The 21,043-nt window shown below is 37.5% G+C and overlaps 1 protein-coding gene across 6 annotated transcripts in view; it reads left to right on the forward strand.

Moving 5' to 3' along the window:
* Window positions 1-21,043, forward strand: part of LOC127410947 (protein numb homolog) — a 105,156-nt gene that overhangs the window by 47,452 nt on the left and 36,661 nt on the right. For 5 of the 6 annotated variants that reach the window (XM_051646231.1, XM_051646230.1, XM_051646233.1 and 2 more), the window contains exon 3: window positions 13,994-14,068. The exons of the other annotated variant lie outside the window; for it this stretch is intronic. In XM_051646231.1, the coding sequence (XP_051502191.1) occupies window positions 13,994-14,068 (75 nt within the window). The remainder of the gene's footprint in view (window positions 1-13,993; window positions 14,069-21,043) is intronic. 6 annotated transcript variants of the gene reach the window in all.

Genomic DNA, 21,043 nt, shown 5'->3' on the forward strand with positions numbered 1-21,043 from the left:
TATTTTGTATTTTTGTGTTGGGGCCAGTGAAAATTTTGGCAGGCCAAGTACAAATCTGAACCACTGGCCCAACCAGGCCAGTAGAAAAAATCCTTAGCGTTGAGCCCTGCTCACGATATTATATGATATGAAAAAACAGCGCCCACAAATGTTTTGCTCAAACTTATTTAAGGATTCAACACAAATGTTTTTTAAGTCATAAATGACACAACTGTGTCTGACATTGGCAATAAAAAGTAGAGCTCTATATTGTAGTAACTTAAACAACAGGGCTGCATTTGTTTTGTTTGATTGTAATGAGAAAAACTCATGAACTCACAATTTTCATGTTTTTCTTGAGAAAAATTAGTTTGTCTACATTCAAGTCATCTATATTTGTACAGCACTTTTCACAATACACATCGTTTCAAAGCAGCTTTATAGAAAACACACACACACACACACACGTGTGTGTATATATGTGTATATGTACAGTTGTGCTCAAAAGTTTGCATACCCTGGCAGAAATTGTGAAATTTTGGCATTGATTTTGAAAATGACTGATCATGCAAAAAAAAACCTTTGAAAAATATGAAGCCATTTATTATCACATAGTTGTTTGGCTCCTTTTTAAATCATAATGATAACAGAAATCACCCAAATGGCCCTGATCAAAAGTTTACATACCCTTGAATGTTTGGCCTTGTTACAGACACACAAGGTGACACACACAGGTTTAAATGGCAATTAAAGGTTAATTTCCCACACCTGTGGCTTTTTAAATTACAATTAGTGTCTGTGTATAAATAGTCATTGAGTTTATTTGCTCTCACGTGGATGCACTGAGCAGGCTAGAAACTGAGCCATGGGGAGCAGAAAAGAACTGTCAAAAGACCTGCGTAACAAGGTAATGAAACTTTATAAAGATGGAAAAGGATATAAAAAGATATCCAAAGCCTTGAAAATGCCAGTCAGTACTGTTCAATCACTTATTAAGAAGTGGAAAATTCAGGGATCTCTTGATACCAAGCCAAGGTCAGGTAGACCAAGAAAGTTTTCAGCCACAACTGCCAGAAGAATTGTTCAGGATACAAAGAAAAACCCACAGGTAACCTCAGGAGAAATACAGGCTGCTCTGGAAAAAGACAGTGTGGTTGTTTCAAGGAGCACAATACGACGATACTTGAACAAAAATTAGCTGCATGGTTGAGTTGCCAGAAAGAAGCCAATGCCATAAAAAAGATGAAAGCAGCATGTTATCAGAAAATACTGGCAGACAATTTGCATTCTTCTGCACTAAAGCTGCGCATGGGACGCTGTTGGACTATCCAACACGACAATGACCCTAAGCACAAGGCCAAGTTGACCCTCCAGTGGTTACAGCAGAAAAAGGTGAAGGTTCTGGAGTGGCCATCACAGTCTCCTGACCTTAATATCATCGAGCCACTCTGGGGAGATCTCAAACGTGCGGTTCATGCAAGACGACCAAAGACTTTGCATGACCTGGAGGCATTTTGCCAAGACGAATGGGCAGCTATACCACCTGCAAGAATTTGGGGCCTCATAGACAACTATTACAAAAGACTGCACGCTGTCATTGATGCTAAAGGGGGCAATACACAGTATTAAGAACTAAGGGTATGCAGACTTTTGAACAGGGGTCATTTAATTTTTTTCTTTGTTGCCATGTTTTGTTTTATGATTGTGCCATTCTGTTATAACCTACAGTTGAATATGAATCCCGTAAGAAATAAAAGAAATGTGTTTTGCCTGCTCACTCATGTTTTCTTTACAAATGGTACATATATTACCAATTCTCCAAGGGTATGCAAACTTTTGACAACTGTATATATGTGTATGTATATATATGTGTGTGTGTGTGTGTATATATATATATATATATATATATATATATAGTGTAGTTAAATATAGGCCTACACATTAAAAACGTGTTATGTTTATTATAATAGGTAGCACATATATTATTATTATTATTATTATTATTGGATTGCATTTATGCATCTAATTAGTCTTTGAAATTCATTAAGTCTGTGAAAATTTAATTTGCAAAAACTATTAAATTGATCTCTGATTTGTAATATCTGCTCTGTTGAAATCTGAAATGCTTTAATCATTTGGCAACAGACTGCAGAGAGCAGTAAATGCATTATAATTGCATTTCTTATTTCAAAATATTTCTTCTCCAAAGCAAGAATCGCTAATGGAACCGTTCGGGAATCGTAAAGTGTGAAGAGGAAATGGATTTGGAACCAGAATCATTAAATCCCTTGAGATACAGTGCATCCGGAAAGTATTCACAGCGCTTCACTTTTTCCACATTTTGTTATGTTACAGCCTTATTCCAGAATGAATTAAATTCATTATTTTCCTCAAAATTCTACAAACAATACCCCATAATGACAACGTGAAAGAAGTTTGTTTGAAATCTTTGCAAATTTATTAAAAATAAAAAATGCAAAAATCACATGTACATAAGTATTCACAGCCTTTGCTCAATACTTTGTTGAAGCACCTTTGGCACCAATTACAGCCTCAAGTCTTTTTGTGTATGATGCTACATGCTTTGCGCACCTGTTTTTGGGCAGTTTCTTCCATTCTTCTTTGCAGGACCTCTCAAGCTCCATCAGGTTGGATGGGGAGCGTCAGTGCACAGCCATTTTCAGATCTCTCCAGAGATGTTCAATCGGGTTCAAGTCTGGGCTCTGGCTGGGCCACTCGGACATTCACAGAGTTGTCCCGGAGCCACTCCTTTGTTATCTTGGCTGTGTGCTTAGGGCCGTTGTCCTGTTGGAAGATGAACCTTCACCCCAGTCTGAGGTCCAGAGCGCTCTGGAGCAGGTTTTCATCAAGGATGTCCTCTGTACATTGCTGCATTCATCTTTCCCTCAATCCTGACTAGTCTCCCAGTTCCTGCCGCTGAAAAACATCCCCACAGCATGATGCTGCCACCACCATGCTTCACTGTAGTGATGGTATTGGCCAGGCGATGAGCGGTGCCTGGTTTCCTCCAGACAGGACACTTGCCATTCAGGCCAAAGAGTTCAATCTTTGTTTCTCATGGTCTGAGAGTCCTTCAGGTGCCTTTTGGCAAACTCCAGGTGGGCTGTCATGTGCTTTTTACTGAGGAGTGGCTTCTGTCTGGCCACTCTACCATACAGGCCTGATTGGTGGAGTGCTGCAGAGATGGTTGTTCTTCTGTCGGGTTCTTGGTCACCTCCCTGACTAAGGCCCTTCTCCCCCGATCGCTCAGTGTGGCCAGGCGGCCAGCTCTAGGAAGAGTCCTGGTGGTTCCAAACTTCTTCCATTTACGGATGATGGACTCCACTGTGCTCAATGGGACCTTCAATGCTGCAGAAATTTTTCTGTACCCTTCCCCAGATCTGTGCCTCGATACAATCCTGTCTCGGAGGTCTACAGACAATTCCTTGGACTTCATGGCTTGGTTTGTGCTCTGACATGTACTGTTAACTGTGGGACCTTATATAGACAGATGTGTGCCTTTCCAAACCATGTCCAATCAACTGAATTTACCACAGATGGACTCCAATCAAGTTGTAGAAACATCTCAAGGGTGATCAGTGGAAACAGGATGCACCTGAGCTCAATTTTGATTGTCATGGCAAAGGCTGTAAATACTTCTGTACATGTGATTTTTTTTTTCATTTTTTATTTTTAATAAATTTGCAAAGATTTCAAACAAACTACTTTCACGTTGTCATTATGGGGTATTGTTTGTAGAATTTTGAGGAAAATAATGAATTTAATCCATTTTGGTATAAGGCTGTAACATAACAAAATGTGGAAAAAGTGAAGCGCTGTGAATACTTTCCGGATGCACTGTAAGGGACAAAACATGTTTTTATTTATTTTTTAATGCTAAATTAATTTGAAATGGATATATTTGTAGATAAAGGTCTCAGCTAACGAATGATGTAAGGGAACAGGTTTTTATAAAACCGCTTTTTTCTTTTTTTTTCTGAAAATTGACATTTATTCACTTCATAACTTGCATCTTACTGTCATTTGTGTCAACTCCATCAGACATACAAAAAAGCATGCTATTTTAATTTGATTCATCCAACAAGTGTAAAATCTTTAATTATCTAATAATAGTGTTCAGTAAAGGAGTTAAGTGATAAAATACATTCAATATTTTTTTTTTTTCTGTTTTCATACTATTCTGAAAATTCTGACTGAGTTGACAAAATGTAAAATTTTTCCATCTTAACCATGTGTTGTACACTGGAGCCTTTTTTTTTTCTTTTCTCAGTTGAAGATGTCTCTATAAACTAAACTAAAATGCCAGAATTGATCCCACAATTTTAACAGAAATTATCATAATGGGAATGACGGAGTTGACAAGTTGAAGCTTTGACCGCAGAGATGTATATATTGTTTGTTTAAAATATGAAAAATATAAAACATACCAGACCACGTGTCCTACTGTTGCATCTGCCATGAGCAGGAAGTGAGATAGGGGTTAAAGCTGATCAGGACATTTTCTGATTTATTCAGTATTTAAAAAATCAGACTGAGTTGACGCAAAGTGAGGACACAACTTTGATAGGAAATTTTTCATGGAAAATATCATTTAAAATTTACTTAATGTATTTTTTTGATATCTTACAGATCCCTACCTTTCATTTGATATTTATATTTATGAATTTGTTGCATTTTTAAACAATTTGTTTAACAGTTTAACATTGTGCCCTCTTGCTGAGGACAGGTCATGTGCTTCCAAGTATAGAGCATGCATTTAAAAAAATTCTAATGAAATGATTTTAAAATATAAGTAAAAAATGCCCTGAGTATACACATTTCCTTTAGATTGAACTTTTCCAGTATTTTTATAGTTATGAATTTCTTGATTTTTAAAATAAAGATGACTTTTGTATGCAAGACATGTTTTGTCCCTTATCTCAATAATCAGTGCCCTAGTAACGTGTGTCCAAATTTTTGATTGTTAGTGTAGAAACCGAATAACACCGTTTGACCTCATGCCCCAAAACACAAATAAGCGACACTAAGAATTTTGGTGTAAATCTAATAAATGCACACCCCCTGAAAGTAGTTAGTGGTAAACCCTTGTTCATGTGTCAATAAAGCTTCTCAAGAGAGTGAGGTCACTGAAAAAGATGGAGGAGGATTGAAAAAGCTCAATTCTAAACTCATTATCCCTTTGTCTTTCTCATTACGCTTTTACTCACCTGTTTAGAAATGTATTAATCAACATTTAAAGAAATTAAATTGGACTGATCACCAGTACACATAAACATTCAGTTGCTGAGGACACATGTAGGCGGTGCAGAGCTTGAGTCTGCATCTGACTGTTCTATGAATAACTATGCCCATTTCCCTGCAAATTATAGCTGTGTTCTTTTATAGGGAATGGAAAATGGCCCCTCTTGTGGTTATAGACAGCTGGTTTTCTCATTCGTGCTCAATAACTGGTTGAGAGCCAGGTTATAAGCCATGTCAGGTGGAGTCTCGACTTTAAAACCACATTTCTCATCCTTCTCAAAGACTGTTCCATTGTTGCTTCTGTTGACAGTTTTTACAAAGACTGCAATAATCTGACCCGTGGACCCATTAAATAATATTCTGGATAAAATACCCTCCACACTTCTAATAACTAACTATTTTCTGAAATATTCCAGTTGTCTGATTAAAAAAAAAACTTAAACTCTCAATGACTGGCCATGGAATTCAAGAAGTAACATGAAAATCAAATGAAATCAAATTTGATGTTGATTTCACCATCAGTTTTGTTGATAACCTTTATTTTCTTCATAATCTTTCCTGGTCTCATTGTGTACAATTCACGAGTGCACATTATTTTAAAAGAAATAGTAATTTCATCAAAATGTAGTTACTTTCTCTGCGATTCTCCTTTTCGACTAACATCATGCTAAAATACGCCATATAACTAGTAATTAAATAAGTTGGGAAGTAGAGCTGGGTATCTATACAGATTTCCCCGTTCGATGCACAGGCTCCGATTCAAGTTGATTCTGTTCCAAGTAATTTGGGTATATTTCAGTTGCATTCATTTTGCTTGCATATTAAAGTAATCTAATGATTCTCAATACGAATTTCGATACCACAACAAAATACTAATTTAAGCAAAGATTTTAAGTTCTCAAGTAATTATCGAAGACAAGTAAACAGTCAGTAATTATATATATATATATATATATATATCAGTACTGTGCAAAAGTTTTAGGAACTTGTGAAAAATGTTGCATAGTGAGGATGTCTTCAAAAATAGTGCCATAAATAATTTTCATTGGTCAATTAATGTCATACAAAGTCCAGTAAACATAAAAAAGCTAAATCAATATTTGGTGTGACCACATTGGCCTTTAAAACAGCACCAATTCTCCTAGGTACACCTGGACACAGTTCTTCTATCTATTTAGGCTGTCTCAATTCCTTCTTTCTCTTTATGTAATCTCAGACTGATATGATGTTTAGTGATGGGCTTTGTGGGGGCCATGACATCTGTTGCAGGGCTCCCTGTTCTTCTGTTCTAATCTTTTCTATTTGCAAAAGTACTGTTTGGGAGTCTAACATTTATATTTCCTATTGACAGACTAAAGCTGAAGATATAATTAACCATCTTAAGACAAATGCTTTTGTGACACATTTTATGTGCCTTAGACTTTTGCACAGTACTGTGTGTATGTGTATATGTGTATATACAGTTGTGCTCAAAAGTTTACATTCCCATGGAGAATTGGTAATATATGCACCATTTGTAAAGAAAACATGAGTAAGCAGGCAAAACATATTTCTTTTATTTCTTATGGGATTCATATTCATCTGTAGGTTATAACAGAATGGCACAATCATAAAACAAAACATGGCAACAAAGAAAAAAATGAAATGACCCCTGTTCAAAAGTCTGCATACCCTTAGTTCTTAATACTGTGTATTGCCCCCTTTAGCATCAATGACAGCGTGCAGTCTTTTGTAATAGTTGTCTATGAGGCCCCAAATTCTTGCAGGTGGTATAGCTGCCCATTCGTCTTGGAAAAATGCCTCCAGGTCATGTAAAGTCTTTGGTCGTCTTGCATGAACCACACGTTTGAGATCTCCCCAGAGTGGCTCGATGATATTAAGGTCAGGAGACTGTGATGGCCACTCCAGAACCTTCACCTTTTTCTGCTGTAACCACTGGAGGGTCAACTTGGCCTTGTGCTTAGGGTCATTGTCATGTTGGATAGTCCAACAGCATCCCATGCGCAGCTTTAATGCAGAAGAATACAAATTGTCTGCCAGTATTTTTTGATAACATGCTGCATTCATCTTGCCATCAATTTTCCCTAGGTTCCCTGTGCCTTTAGAGCTCACACACCCCCAAAACATCAGTGAGCCACCAACAAGCTGCATAGTGGGGATGGTATTCTTTTCACTATAGGCCTTGTTGACCCCTCTCCAAACATAGCGCTTATGGTTGTGACCATAAAGCTCTATTTTGGTCTCGTCACTCCAAATTACAGTGTGCCAGAAGCTGTGAGGCGTGTCAAGGTGTTGTCGGGCATATTGTAACTGGGCTTTTTTGTGGCAACTCGACCATGCAGCTCATTTTTGTTCAAGTATCGTCATATTGTGCTCCTTGAAACAACCACAGTGTCTTTTTCCAGAGCAGCCTGTATTTCTCCTGAGGTTACCTGTGGGTTTTTCTTTGTATCCCGAACAATTCTTCTGGCAGTTGTGGCTGAAAACTTTCTTGGTCTACCTGACCTTGGCTTGGTATCAAGAGATCCCCGAATTTTCCACTTCTTAATAAGTGATTGAACAGTACTGACTGGCATTTTCAAGGCTTTGGATATCTTTTTATATCCTTTTCCATCTTTATAAAGTTCCATTACCTTGTTACGCAGGTCTTTTGACAGTTCTTTTCTGCTCCCCATGGCTCAGTATCTAGCCTGCTCAGTGCATCCTCGTGAGAGCTAACAAACTCATTGACTATTTATACACGGACACTAATTGCAATTTAAAAAGCCACAGGTGTGGGAAATTAACCTTTAATTGCCATTTAAACCTGTGTGTGTCACCTTGTGTGTCTGTAACAAGGCCAGACATTCAAGGGTATGTAAACTTTTGATCAGGGCCATTTGGGTGATTTCTGTTATCATTATGATTTAAAAAGATGCCAAACAACTATGTGATAATAAATGGCTTCATATGATCACTATCCTTAAATAAAAGCATGATCAGTCAAAATCAGTGCCAAAATTTCACACTTTCTGCCAGGGTATGCAAACTTTTGAGCACAACTGTATATTAATCAAATTACAAGCAATAGAACAAATAAAAACAATAGAACAAAGATGCAAATTAAGAAAGCAGTGCTTGAAGTTAAACAGCAGTGTCAAATATGCAAGTAGACATTCAGAAATTGAAAAAAGTAACAAAATTACTGCCAGTTTTAAATTGCTGGTCTTCACTGTATGATTAAAATACATTAATACTTTTTAAAGTTACAAAAGTTATCCAGCCAAGAGTAGTGAGGGGTTTTCTTGTTGCTGTATGATTGATATTACAACCGTGTCGCCATTGGTTTGTAAATTTGAGTTTTTTCTCGACTTTTGACAACATGTAAGTGTAACTGAAAAAGATATTAAGCAAAACGAGAAGGGGGCATCTTCACACACACACACACACACACACACACACACACAAACACATATATATAGGTAGCGTTTTCGCACGGTGCGAAGAGATACAGCACCTGGTTCACCGCTTACGGGTGAAGTCTTCATTCTCCATACAGTAAATCTGCTCCCTTGTTTATTATGCCCAGGACATGTGGCACAATAATGAATAAGCGTGCACTGCTCCACACAATCCATTTCTGTGTTAGGATGTGCTGTCGAGTTGAGCCTGTACCTCCTGAAAATGTATATATGCCAATTTTAGTCACAGAAATTGGGGAAAATCAGTGAAATTTCACCCATCAGAGGCGTCATGCCCATTCAGACTGAGGGGCCTCGTTAGATTTTGAGCCAAGAGGGTTTTGAATGGATTATTTGAACTTCCAAATACGTATTTGTACCTTCCATAATTTTATTAAATAATTATTGCATTAAAAAAAAAAGAATTTCTGTGGCAGAAATCTTTATTCACATGTCTAAATTCTGACAATCCAAGTCAAATCGAGTCATATCTGTGACTGCTTTGGAGTTCATGCTCTCGCACGGGGAAGGTCGAGCACCAAGGGAATCTCTGTGGAACAGTCAACATGGGTGGTTCCATTTTGACTGGGGGGGCCAGGGTGGGGCTGGGTGTGCTTGTGGGGGGGGGGGGCAACTGTATTATAACTTAAATGTCCCCTGTACCTGTATAAAACATTGTTTTCTGATTTAATAATGCAATTTTTAAAGGCAACCAAAGATTCACCAAATTTGAGTACAGTTTTTGAAAATATACAGTATAAACAAACAGGCTCATGACAAATGTTTCAATAAGTCAGTACACCCTAACATTCTGGTTTTACCCACAAACTTTAAGCCATGTTTCCATGCTGTTCTTTAGAATGACTATGCATTAAATATCTTGGTTACAGTGAATGATAGGCTACATCAAGATTTTAGGCTAGAATTTAAGCGGTAGGCTAAAATAAGCATGTACAGGTCTTGTAAATGGTACCATTTCCTTTAAGACTCTTTAAAAAAATATATTAAGCACATTTTTAAATTCACTAGCTCATTTTAAATTGTTCCAGTGTAACAAGTTCATTTTTAAATAGATGTATCTTAAAATTTCACTGCTAGAACCAAACCAGAACTGCCAAAAGTAAGCCAGATTTGGGCCACATCATGTTGCTATATGGGTCTCAATTTCTAAAAAAAGAGTTTAACAAAGTTACATACATCGTAATTATATGTGACCAATAAGATGGCTTTAATATGTTTTGTTAATCATTATTATGTCATCTATTGTGTCTATGTGCATTCCGTATTGAGCACGCTTGGTGTGCACCTCTTATTAGAGAATGTTGCTAATATTAAGCTCAATTTTCCGTTATTGAGCATGTGTGCCTCTCCCTTGTGATTGGTGCACCACACATTAAGTATTTGATTGATAAATGGTGTTCATAAAGAGGTCATTTTGTTTATCTTCCCTGTGAACTATTTAGTGCTTCTCTTGCATTTCGTTTGGAAGAGAAGCAGCAGGATCATCTCTGAAGGTTTGTTCTTTCTCTCCCGGTGAGTTGCGCCACACGTTTGCTTTTTATTCTTGCGCCTGTCCCAACAGTACCAGTATTAATCTGTATATATTATTAGGTTGAAATGCGTTGTTGTGGGGAGCTTAGTGTATGATATACAACAGTTAGTTCCAGTCCCCGAATCTGATTGAATGAGAGACATTCCATGAGTACTGATGTCTCAGAACATCAGCACTTGGATGCTTCACTGTGTGTATCACTCCACTTGTGTTCGTGGTGTTCTAAACTAAAGTGTAAGAGCAGTGCAGATGTGTTAAGAGCTAGATGTGTGTCTTTACATTTATTTTTGTGACATTACAGATTTTAGCCAACAGGTGGCGGCAAAAAAACATTTTTGTGTGTAAAATGAGCAGTCAGTCAGCGTCAGTGTTTTCATTCATCAGCGATATGTGATCGCTCATATTACTACTACACTACTAAAGCTAGGAAATAGCTTTAAATGGCTTTAAACTAACAACTTCAGCATTAAGGCTCATCACAGCTGAGAGACACAACAGACTGATTAATTACACAAACTCAATGCGCTTACCTCTTACCGGATTTTCCACATTGGAGAGGACATACTATTGAAAATGGCAGAGGACATTGCCGTTTCTATAGTGAAAGACTCTTGCGCACCGGCTACCACGAAACAGGGACCCCTGCTTGGACGGCTATTTTTCCACTGAGAAAATAGGATGCAATTGACCAAAATGACATTATCTTCAGAAAGCAGACTAACACACTAAAGCATCTCTGCTTGAGTGGCAACAGAGACAGGTCACTCTCTCTCTCTCGCTCTCTCTCTCTCACTCACACACACACACACACACACACACAGACGTATCCATCCTTGTTTCTCCAATAACTTGTTAGAAACAGCCCAAACTGTGATACTAGTTCTAAAGTGACGTTTTTGAGAGGCTTGGATGCATCATTTAGTTTAAACCAGCAGGGGCAGATTCCATCGCGTAAGAAAGTAGTTCCATGCACAAATGCGCTTTTTATGACCGTACTCAGTTTTTCCTAATTTTTTAAAAAATTTACTTGTTCATTGAACTCTTGTATAAGCAACATCACACTCGCAATCGTGCTAAATGGCCCTAAATCAGCACTGCTGTGATTACCTATGGCTCTCGGCCTGCTGATGTAGAGCCATATTGCACTCTTGCTCGTGTGATGTTGCTTAAGAAAGAGCCTTTCTCACTGAAGGTAAGTTATTTATTTGGGCTTTAGTGGAGTGGTTTATAAAGGGTTCCAATTTTCTTTAAGTGTAGCCTATTCATAATAAATTTGCCATTGCAGGTGCGGTGTGGCCCTGTATAACGCTAGCTTCTGTTTCTTCCTTCCTGTTTCTTTACATCTGTTCCTGCGTGCTGTTTTTTCAAAGTCACTTGTTTTTTTTGCCAAACTTGTTGCATTACATTTGTCTTGTTTCTGCATTGTACAGTGCAAGACATTAAATTAAAGATGCTGAAAAATACCAGCATGTGTGTACAGGATGTTGTTCGAGAAATGAAAGCCCAACAGATAGTATATACATACAAAAAATATTTTTTAATGAATGCTTGGCAAATAAGAGCAATCTCTAATGAGTTCGGCTCAGGTTCATTCAATAAGGCAGAAAATCAGATCCAGATTGGGTTTCGTGATAACAACTATAAAAGTAACTTAACTTACGTTTACATTTACACCAGCACGTATAATCCACACTAAGTAGAACTGAAACTGGAGCTGGCACATCCAAACATGCAAAAACGCTGAAACTTCTAACTTATCTCCAGAAGTTATTTGTTTGCTCGTTGTTCATTTGACATTCGGTTTCTCCTACTCGCGCGCTCTGGAGCCGACAATTTTACAACAATATCATTAACACAGGTTAAAGAATATATGACTATATCATTCAGGCATAAAACATTGAACTCAAACGGTTGTTGTAGCTGGAGAATTATGCCTAAAAATGCTCCTGTGGGCTTTCATTGACTAGCGCTTGTAAAGGACCATCTGAGAATTCCACCCACAGCACAAAAACGTTGGCGGTGTCCAAGTATTCATCAGTTCATTCAATTAAAGTGTAAGTTATACATACAATTTACAATCTTTAGAATGTGTACTTTTTTTTTTTTTTTTTTTTTTTTTTTTTTTAAAGTGTTAAAGACAGAACACGAAAGGCAGTTTCACTGAACACTCGGACACCAGTGACGATTTAGCACAGTGTGTGGACTTTTCAGATGGTCACTTATGCACTATAAATGAATATTTAATAAATATAGAACTTTAATTAAACTTTTCCCGTTAAATATTATTATGCAGTCATAATGCATTGATGTTTTGTTTAAATATAATTTGTTTGGTCTATTTACTATGATGTAGGGTCAATGAACTCTCAGTGGGATGGAAAATGCCACTCTTACCATTCTACCACTGCAATTTTGGGGGGCCAGGCTTATTGACACGGGGGCACTTTTTTTTTTTTAGTACATTTATTTTTTAGTTAATTGAGATGTAGCCTATTAAGAAAAAGATTGCTACTAAATTATTTAATTTATTTGAAACCTTTGAATAATCTAACTGGTTTACAAAAATAATGTTTTTTTTTTTTTTGTATTTATTTACACTTTTCTCTTTTTTTACCTCATTTTCCATCATGTTGTTGTCTTCTCAGCTTAGTTGAGTTGTTTATCATAATGTTTTAACACGTTGTTTGTTGTATATTTAAATTTTTTGCCATAAAGCAACGACAACAAAAAACAAACAAAATTCCCTATATAGTGCATTGTGTGGCCATATTTAAGACATTAAAGACCATATTCATTGTTAAACTATGTACTGGAGAAATAACACACTCTTTGAGAAATGCAAACCATTTTATTAAGTTAATTTTCTTAGTTAAGTTAGCGATTACACTGAGCACGGAATAGGCTACAATATTTACTCGATTGCCTCATTCAGAGATAGCATACATGTTTTCACTCATGGGGGGTGGGGTATTGGTTTGCGGTTGGATTGGGGTTGCGGTGGCTGACCTCGGTGCCCCTTCAAAAAAAATAGGTGCATGACGCCCCTGTCGCCAATTCTGCAAATGTGCCTGGGTTTGTTCCTGGCAGGCAGCAGATGCTATAACCCCGCCCCCACCCTAATTGGAGCCTGCAAGGCTGAGTAGCCTACTAGGAACAACTCGGGACATTTCAGGAAAAAAAAAAATATAAATCACAGAAATTAACATGTTAAATTGCCCCAATTTTTACCAAACCCTTGCATAGATGTGGCATATGCCCAGCCTTATACTGGATTTCCTGAATTAAAGTTAAATACACTAATTAAATGCTGATATTTAAAATCAGGTGCACATATGACACGCCACACTAGCTGCCTTCTGCCTGGCTCATATGTGCCTCTGCTGATGTCACGTTCTGACAATAGCCAAGCAGCTCAGGAGTTCTGGATCTTGGTATGTTTCATTAGGGGAAGGGGAAGGACTTCCTCTCACTACCTCAGTTCCGCTCCAAGCACAATAGCTGCCTGCCTCTCGGCCTGACCTCAACGGTCTCAGGAGGCTTGCGGGCGAGACGCAGTGATGTCTTCTGTGATCGGGGCATGTTGTGGGCAGGGCGCCGCTGTTTCCGCACATTGAGTGTCAGCAGCTGCTACTGGTCCGGTAGTTCCAACAGGAATCAAAAGAACTGTGTGATTTCTTCCTGTTGGAACAGGAAACACGGAGTCACAACAGCCTGACACAATGTCACAACTAATCTCCTGTCTGTCTGTGTCTCTGTGCAGTATCTGGGACACGTGGAGGTGGAGGAGTCTCGTGGCATGCACATCTGTGAAGAAGCCGTCAAGAGACTGAAGACGGTTAGTGTCCAAACACACACACACACACACACACACACATATATACACACCCACCCACCCACCTTCTGTTTGTCACCCAAGACTTCCTTCATCTGCCATTTCTCCAGTGCAGGGTCAACGTCTTCTGTTGCTCACCTTAACAATCACATCATTCCATTCTTGCTCAGTCTCTTCCCCAACTCACATCACATCTCTTTTTCCCACGCTGCCACAGTGTGCAGTGGACACCAAATGATCTATTTAAAGTGTGTCTGTCTTCTCCTGCTGTTCTCTTCCTCTTCCTGTGGTCCTGCTTATGTTCTTATGCGTCACTTTGTTTTTAGGAGTATTTTTAAAGCATCTTTATGCGGTTGTTTTCCGTGCAGCAACAGTTCATAGTGACTGTTTGTCAAGCTCCAAAAAGGACAAAAAAGCACCACAATAATCTAATTACATGGCTCTCTGGAATACTCTATTTTGATTGGTCAGTGGCGCCATCTAGCGATCTGATATCTCCGAGTAACAAACGCAAATCCACATATCAGACTGCTCATCGTATATTGCGAATTTGCGAGTCATCTTACCTGCTTCTTAGATCACTGTGTGATCTCTACAAGTAAGCTTATAAAATTATTTCAATTCAAATCAATGTTTCATGTGCATTTATTTATTTATTTGGCAAGTAGTCTTTTAATGAGCTGGATAATGAGTAGTGAGACAGTCACAGAATAAATGCCTGCAACGCAAACCGGAGGTGGATTTCACCTGTTCAGTGATTTCTTTCTTTTCACATAGCTACATAATTTAAACACAAATCCATATTGTACGTCCATGTATTTATTTATTTTGTCAGCAGCGGTGTAATAAACAGGATGATGGACAGTCAGTTGGTTGTTATCGCAAAATAAACCCCTGAAGGGTGATACTGATAACAACTAGCCAACTATACATAATCTTCCCTTACCTGACAGCTCTCAAATATCATACGCGGCTGCGTGTTTATTAAATATTGTGCCTTTAGGCATGTCGTCACAGGTTTTACATTGGTGTAATTGTTATTTATTGAGATTTAAGTGGATAATTACCTCAGTTTCACACAAAGAAATGGTATTACTTCAGAAGATTTAGAATATTGCAGACAAGTTGTATGGGTGATTGGGTGCAAGAGGTCTAAGGCACAGATTAAGGAAATTGTGCTTTTTATTCTGGTTATAAGGTGTATGAAGAGTGAAAAAAAAAAACGATCTTTTTATTGAATAAGTAACATAATTTGTGTGAAAAGAAATAATATTGGAAAGTTGTTTTGATAAAAATTATTGGAAAAAAAAAAGAAAAAAAGGTGGAGAAGTGGGTTAACCTTGAGGGTTTAAAGTGATGTACTGTAGCTTTAGCCCCTGCAGTAATTAGAATTTTTACCCCATATACTATCTTTTACTTATTGGTCAGTTATTGAAAAACATTTGATTTAATCACCTTGGACAAAACTGAAAATGACAAAGTATTTTTTCTCAAAATAAATAAGATAATTTCAAGGATTCTCTTTAACTGGGCCGTTTCTAGCTACAAGCGGTATAAGAGGCCGCTTAAGGGCTCGGGGAGTATTTCCTTTTTTTTTTTTTTTCTCTCCCCTCTCTTCAGTTATACTAAAAGCTGTGAGTAAGACTCAGGCATCTGTTATGGCTCAGTTAGACAACTATAGGATGCCCCCTTGTGGCCCGAGAGGGAAGGGAAAATGTAATGATCCTCCAAGTAGGATTTCACTTTACTAAATATTCAATAAAATGTTCTCAAAATCAACCTTTAGGCATTGCACATGAAAACCTCAGGGATTTGGAACCTTTTTCAGTGCATGGTGACAACTAGGTGTTTAGGAAAGCGTTTTTGTTGCCATTTAGTGTTTTGGGAGAAAATAAAACCAAAAGTTCCTTTCACCCTTTGCCCCATTGTTACCTACTTTACGGTGTTTTTTTTATGGTGCAATTTTATCTTGACAGCCTAGAACAAAGAAAGTCATTGGGTTTGCAATGAAATGAGGGTGGGTAAATGATGACAGAATCTGTTTTAATGAACTATTCGTTAAAGTATCTCTAAACTGTAGGGTCCTGTATTGCTCTCCCAAATCCTCCTCTGCTGTGTCAACTGAGTTGAGCGACGTGAGCTAGAGATCAGCACCTTATCATTCGCACACAGTCCCCCTGGAGACGGACAGACGTAAGTTTCCTGTCTCGATAGGTTCTAGGGGAAGACATCCCATTCTTCAGGGAAAAGGAAATCCACTGTGCGGTCTATTTTCCACATTGACAAGGTTTCTTGCGCCTCCGCCCAGGTTAAACAAGGGGAGATAGTACAGCCGTGATGTTTGTCACTGGCACCTGACAGCTTGAGATTTGTAAAAACCTTGACTTATTGTGAGTTACCTTCTTCTTGCCCCTCTGTTCTGGAAGCCTCCATAAGGATGAGCTGATTGGGGCAGATCCTGTTGGCCAAGGCTGTTTTTTAATTATATTAGCGCTTCAGGCTGAAGGACGATGGCTGATTTCAGCAGGGATTCTGCGGGTCCTTAAAGTCTTCAAAAGTCTTACATTTACTTTTTAAAATTTAAGGCCATAAAAAGTCTTAAATATCTTAAATTACAAGAAGTCTTAAATTTCATTTGCTGAGGTCTTACATTTTGGGGCGTGAATAGAGGAGATGCTTAAAACAGCAGAATCTGTGTGAGTCGAAATCATCTCTCTCTCTCTCTCTCTCTCTCTCTCTCTCTCTCTCTCTCTCTCGTGCATCCGTCATTTAGCAGCTGACACTTGAGTGTCAATGTGAGCGCACACAGGGAAGCGCATTTTTACTGAACTTACGATGTTACAGATGTTACACATGTATAAACCTTCATAAACCCATTAATCAGAAATGCAAATGGCGTTATTTTGCGTCTCTGTAAGCGAGCGATGCGCTAACACTATCGCTCCTGCTTATAATCGACAAAGCTCTCAACGTTACAATTTGCAAGCACGTGAGGTTGGAGCGGTCTTTTGACGCCTTTCAAATTGTGGCACTTCCTTATTTTACATCACCTTTGACAAGAATTGTAAAACTAACAGAACTACTCAGCTGCAGAGTTACACCTGTTATATCTCTCATCTCCATCTCTCTTGAGCTCCATCTGACATATATCAGTCAATTTAAAAAAAATTGGTGTAATATACAAAACAATAATAAAATAATTATATAAAATTATAATATTAATAATATACATAATATGAAAATATATTATCTATATTTAATATTTAGTATGTAATCTGTTTTCAGTATACATCATAACTAATTATGCAGCACAGTTCTCTTTTATAATTTAATCTGTTAACATTTTCAATACATCTTGTCAACTTTAAATGGCCATTTTTAAGGTAACTGATGAGTTTTGACATTTACTTGAGATATTTCACACACAGATGAAAATTGTCATCACTTACTTACCTTCATGCTGTTGCAAACCTGTATGACTTCTTATTTCAGTGGATATCAAAAGGAGATATTAGGGAGTTTCAGTCACCATTCACTTACATTGAATGAAAAACAAGATGCAGTGACAGTGAATGGTGACTGAGACTAAACGTTTTGCTTAACATCTCCTTTTTTGTTCCACGGCGGAGAAAAATCCATACAGACTCAAGGGTGAGCAGTGATGACAGAAATTTCATTTTTAAATGAACTGCCCTTTAACTACCTGTTAAAGAATTTGTTAAAGGTATCTGCCAAGAAAAAATATATAAATGTTATTCGGCACATGCTAGACCTTATTCACAGCAGCGCCATATTTAATTTTTGACGAGAATGACAATGAGGCTGCGAGGGATAGAGGTACAGTCTCTTCAGTGGGCTGTACTGCAGTTTAAAGTGTTTTCGGATCGTTCCGCAGACAAAACATTGGAAAAATATATTTTCAAGGACACTAAGTAGACAAAAAACTCCAGACAACATGAGTTGTGGAAAATCAGTTGGAATATTGGGGCTTTTTACAGATTTATACTGTTCATGCCATTGAAGAAATGGTAAGTCTATCCCTCACAGCTTCATTTCCATTCCCATTAAAAATCAAATATGGTGCTACTGTGAATAAGGTCTATAGACCAATCCTCTTGTTTACAAAAATGTCAGTGAATGTGCAGTGTGGTGGCAGAAAGCCCACTGACTCTTGCGTTAGATTTGACAGATTAGATGATTAAATGAAAGTATGACACAAAACATCATAAATACAAACATATTCTTAGCGATACAATTACTATAACAAAATGAGTTAATAACAAACATGTAATCATGTTCGCCATAAATTTTTGCTGCAAAGTTGTAAGTTGAAATGATTTCAGTTCAGTCAGCTCTGTTGATGGCTTGACGCCACAGCAGTCAACGAGAGCCCTCGGAATCATTTTTCAACAATGTAATCTGATAAAAGTTTACTTTTTACACATGGTTTTTGCCACCGTTTCTGTGTTTGACATAAGCGGTGACATTGCCAAAGCATTGGTCTATTGCGTCACGTCTTGCTGGAAAGCAAGTGACTAAAGAGAAGGGTCACAGTATAGGCTACATACTTTAGGCTACATGCATTCTTAATGATTTCATTTAGAGTTTTTAATGTTGTATCAACTTATTTAAAAAAGAAAACACATAAATGCACAATAAAATATAAAAAACATGTTCAGAGACATCCAAGTAGTCTCAGTGGTTTTGTATTTACCAGCTAATGAATTATTAAAAAAAAAAATGTTTTATTATTATTATTATTGCAAAAGTGGTCTTAAATTTTTCTTTTATTTGGCCTTAAAAAGTCTTACATTTCCTGTTTAGATGGCCGTTATTTCTCTGGTGAGGACTTAGCTGTAGGCCAAGTGTTTTCCCCTCTCTCTTTTATAAGCATTTTTTCTTTACTCTCTGATTTTCAAGTTTCAGTGTTTCCTAGTAAACTGTGAATCGACCACAAAGTCAAAGACAAGAACTCAGTCATTTCTCAAGGCAGTCGAAAGAAACAAAAGCTTGTAGTTCACAGATGTCTCTGTGCATAAACTCCCACTTGTCTAGGAATGCTGATATTGTATACTCTCACAAATGCCTGCTGACAAAGGAGAGTATTAATACTAAAATCTCTTGTGTTTCCCAAGACCTGACTTATGTCTTTAAAGATGTTACATTACGAGAGCTAAAAATGTCCTTCATCTTTAAAAAACAAAACAAAACAAAAAACCTTGTTTTACTGTAGACAAATTGTACTCAAAATTCTAGAACCCAAAACTTCATCCCCTGTGAAAAACAACCTTTTCGGTGTTTAGAGCTGAGAAAAATGTGGTAAAGTCTGTGAAACCTTGTGTTGTTTCTGACTGTGTGTAGCACCTGCATCTCTGCGTGTAGATGACCTCAAAGCAAAACACATGGACTTAAAGCCATAAAACTCCAATTTTAATTTCATGGGGTCTTCCAACATACTGTATATGTTGTGTCTCATGGCTCTGTACCATACTTAAACCCTCAATCAGACATTCCAAACCTCGTTATGTTCAGAACTAATCAGTACTAATTAAGTTGGTGTCACTGTAACCCAGAGCACGATAAAAAGTGGCTTTATAGAAGTAGTAACTGGTTGTGTGTGTGTGAATGGGGAGGTGCGAGAGCTGCTCTCTAACCTCCTGACCACTATAATGAGATTTCCTCCCGCTGGAATCGTGCCATCACTGTCCAGGAAGTCCATGTGTCTCTGCAGAGCATCGTTTTTTATTCAGTGGTGCCCTGAACCACAATGATAACTACAGTGACAAATGCATTTAAAGAACTGGTGTTTCAAGATCTAATGCACTGGAGTTCCTCGTGCATGTGTGTTTGTTGAGAAGAATCATTCTAAGTAGAGGTCGACTATTTTCCAGATACCGATATCAAAGGTGGTGGAAAAGGCCGATAACCGATTAATCGGTTAATCAGCCGACTCCTTACTATGATTGGCACAGACATAGAGACTGTAGTTATAAATAAAATTCCAGATGCAATTTATTGTGAAACCAAAATCACAATAATTACCAGAAAAAAATTATCATTTAGAGCATAACACACAACGGAAATACACGTCAAAAATATAATTTTTTTTTTTTCTGGACTCTTATTTTGAAAAGATGGTGTCTTGGCTCCATTATAATGCTCTATATTTAAGAATTTACCAAATGAAGCTTTTTATAGCCTATATGTTCACCAGATTAAGGATTTTATGTATATATACATGGGGAACACGGAGGAATAAGAAAGAACTATCTGCAACTATCGCCATAGATTTTTGTCAATAACCGATAGTTCCAAAAGGCCAATATTGGCACAGATTAATCAGTGAAACCAATATATTCCAAGTACCGTATTTTCAGAAACATAAAAGCTTTTTTTTTTTTTTTTTAATCATCTGAAAGGTCATGTGATGTAATTGATGTCAGCCAGTCAAACACATGCACACCAAAACACATATGCTTAATCACAGTCATAGAGATGGTAGAGCCATTTTCAATTAGCCAATTCAGAGTATTTTGCCTCTAAAAAGTACTTTATGCAACAAGTTCAAATATTCTGTCCAATCATAACACTATTGTTCTAACAAATTCTATACTGTGCTGTCAAACCTAACTCCTCACATGGCCACAAAATTATGTTTCATAACATTCGTAATAAAAACATTCAGTCGGTGAACTGGATAATTTGTGCATAGCAAAGTGGGTTGCAAAATAAAGAAATATCCACAGATAGACAGTCACTAACGTTAATGAATGAAAATAATACAACAGGCACATGGTTTTACTCTCAGACTAAAAGCTGTTTATTTGTATACAGCATAGAATTACATTTGTTATAAACAGATTGCAGGTTATTTGTCACTTTTTTTTATTCACACGTGAATAATGCTCGATTAAAACAAGGCCAAATACTGCGTTAAACGATGCGTAGATCCTGAGGTAATCTTCACAGAGTATTTTG

This window comes from Myxocyprinus asiaticus, chromosome 20 (genome assembly GCF_019703515.2).
Source record: "Myxocyprinus asiaticus isolate MX2 ecotype Aquarium Trade chromosome 20, UBuf_Myxa_2, whole genome shotgun sequence".
NCBI lineage: Eukaryota > Metazoa > Chordata > Actinopteri > Cypriniformes > Catostomidae > Myxocyprinus > Myxocyprinus asiaticus.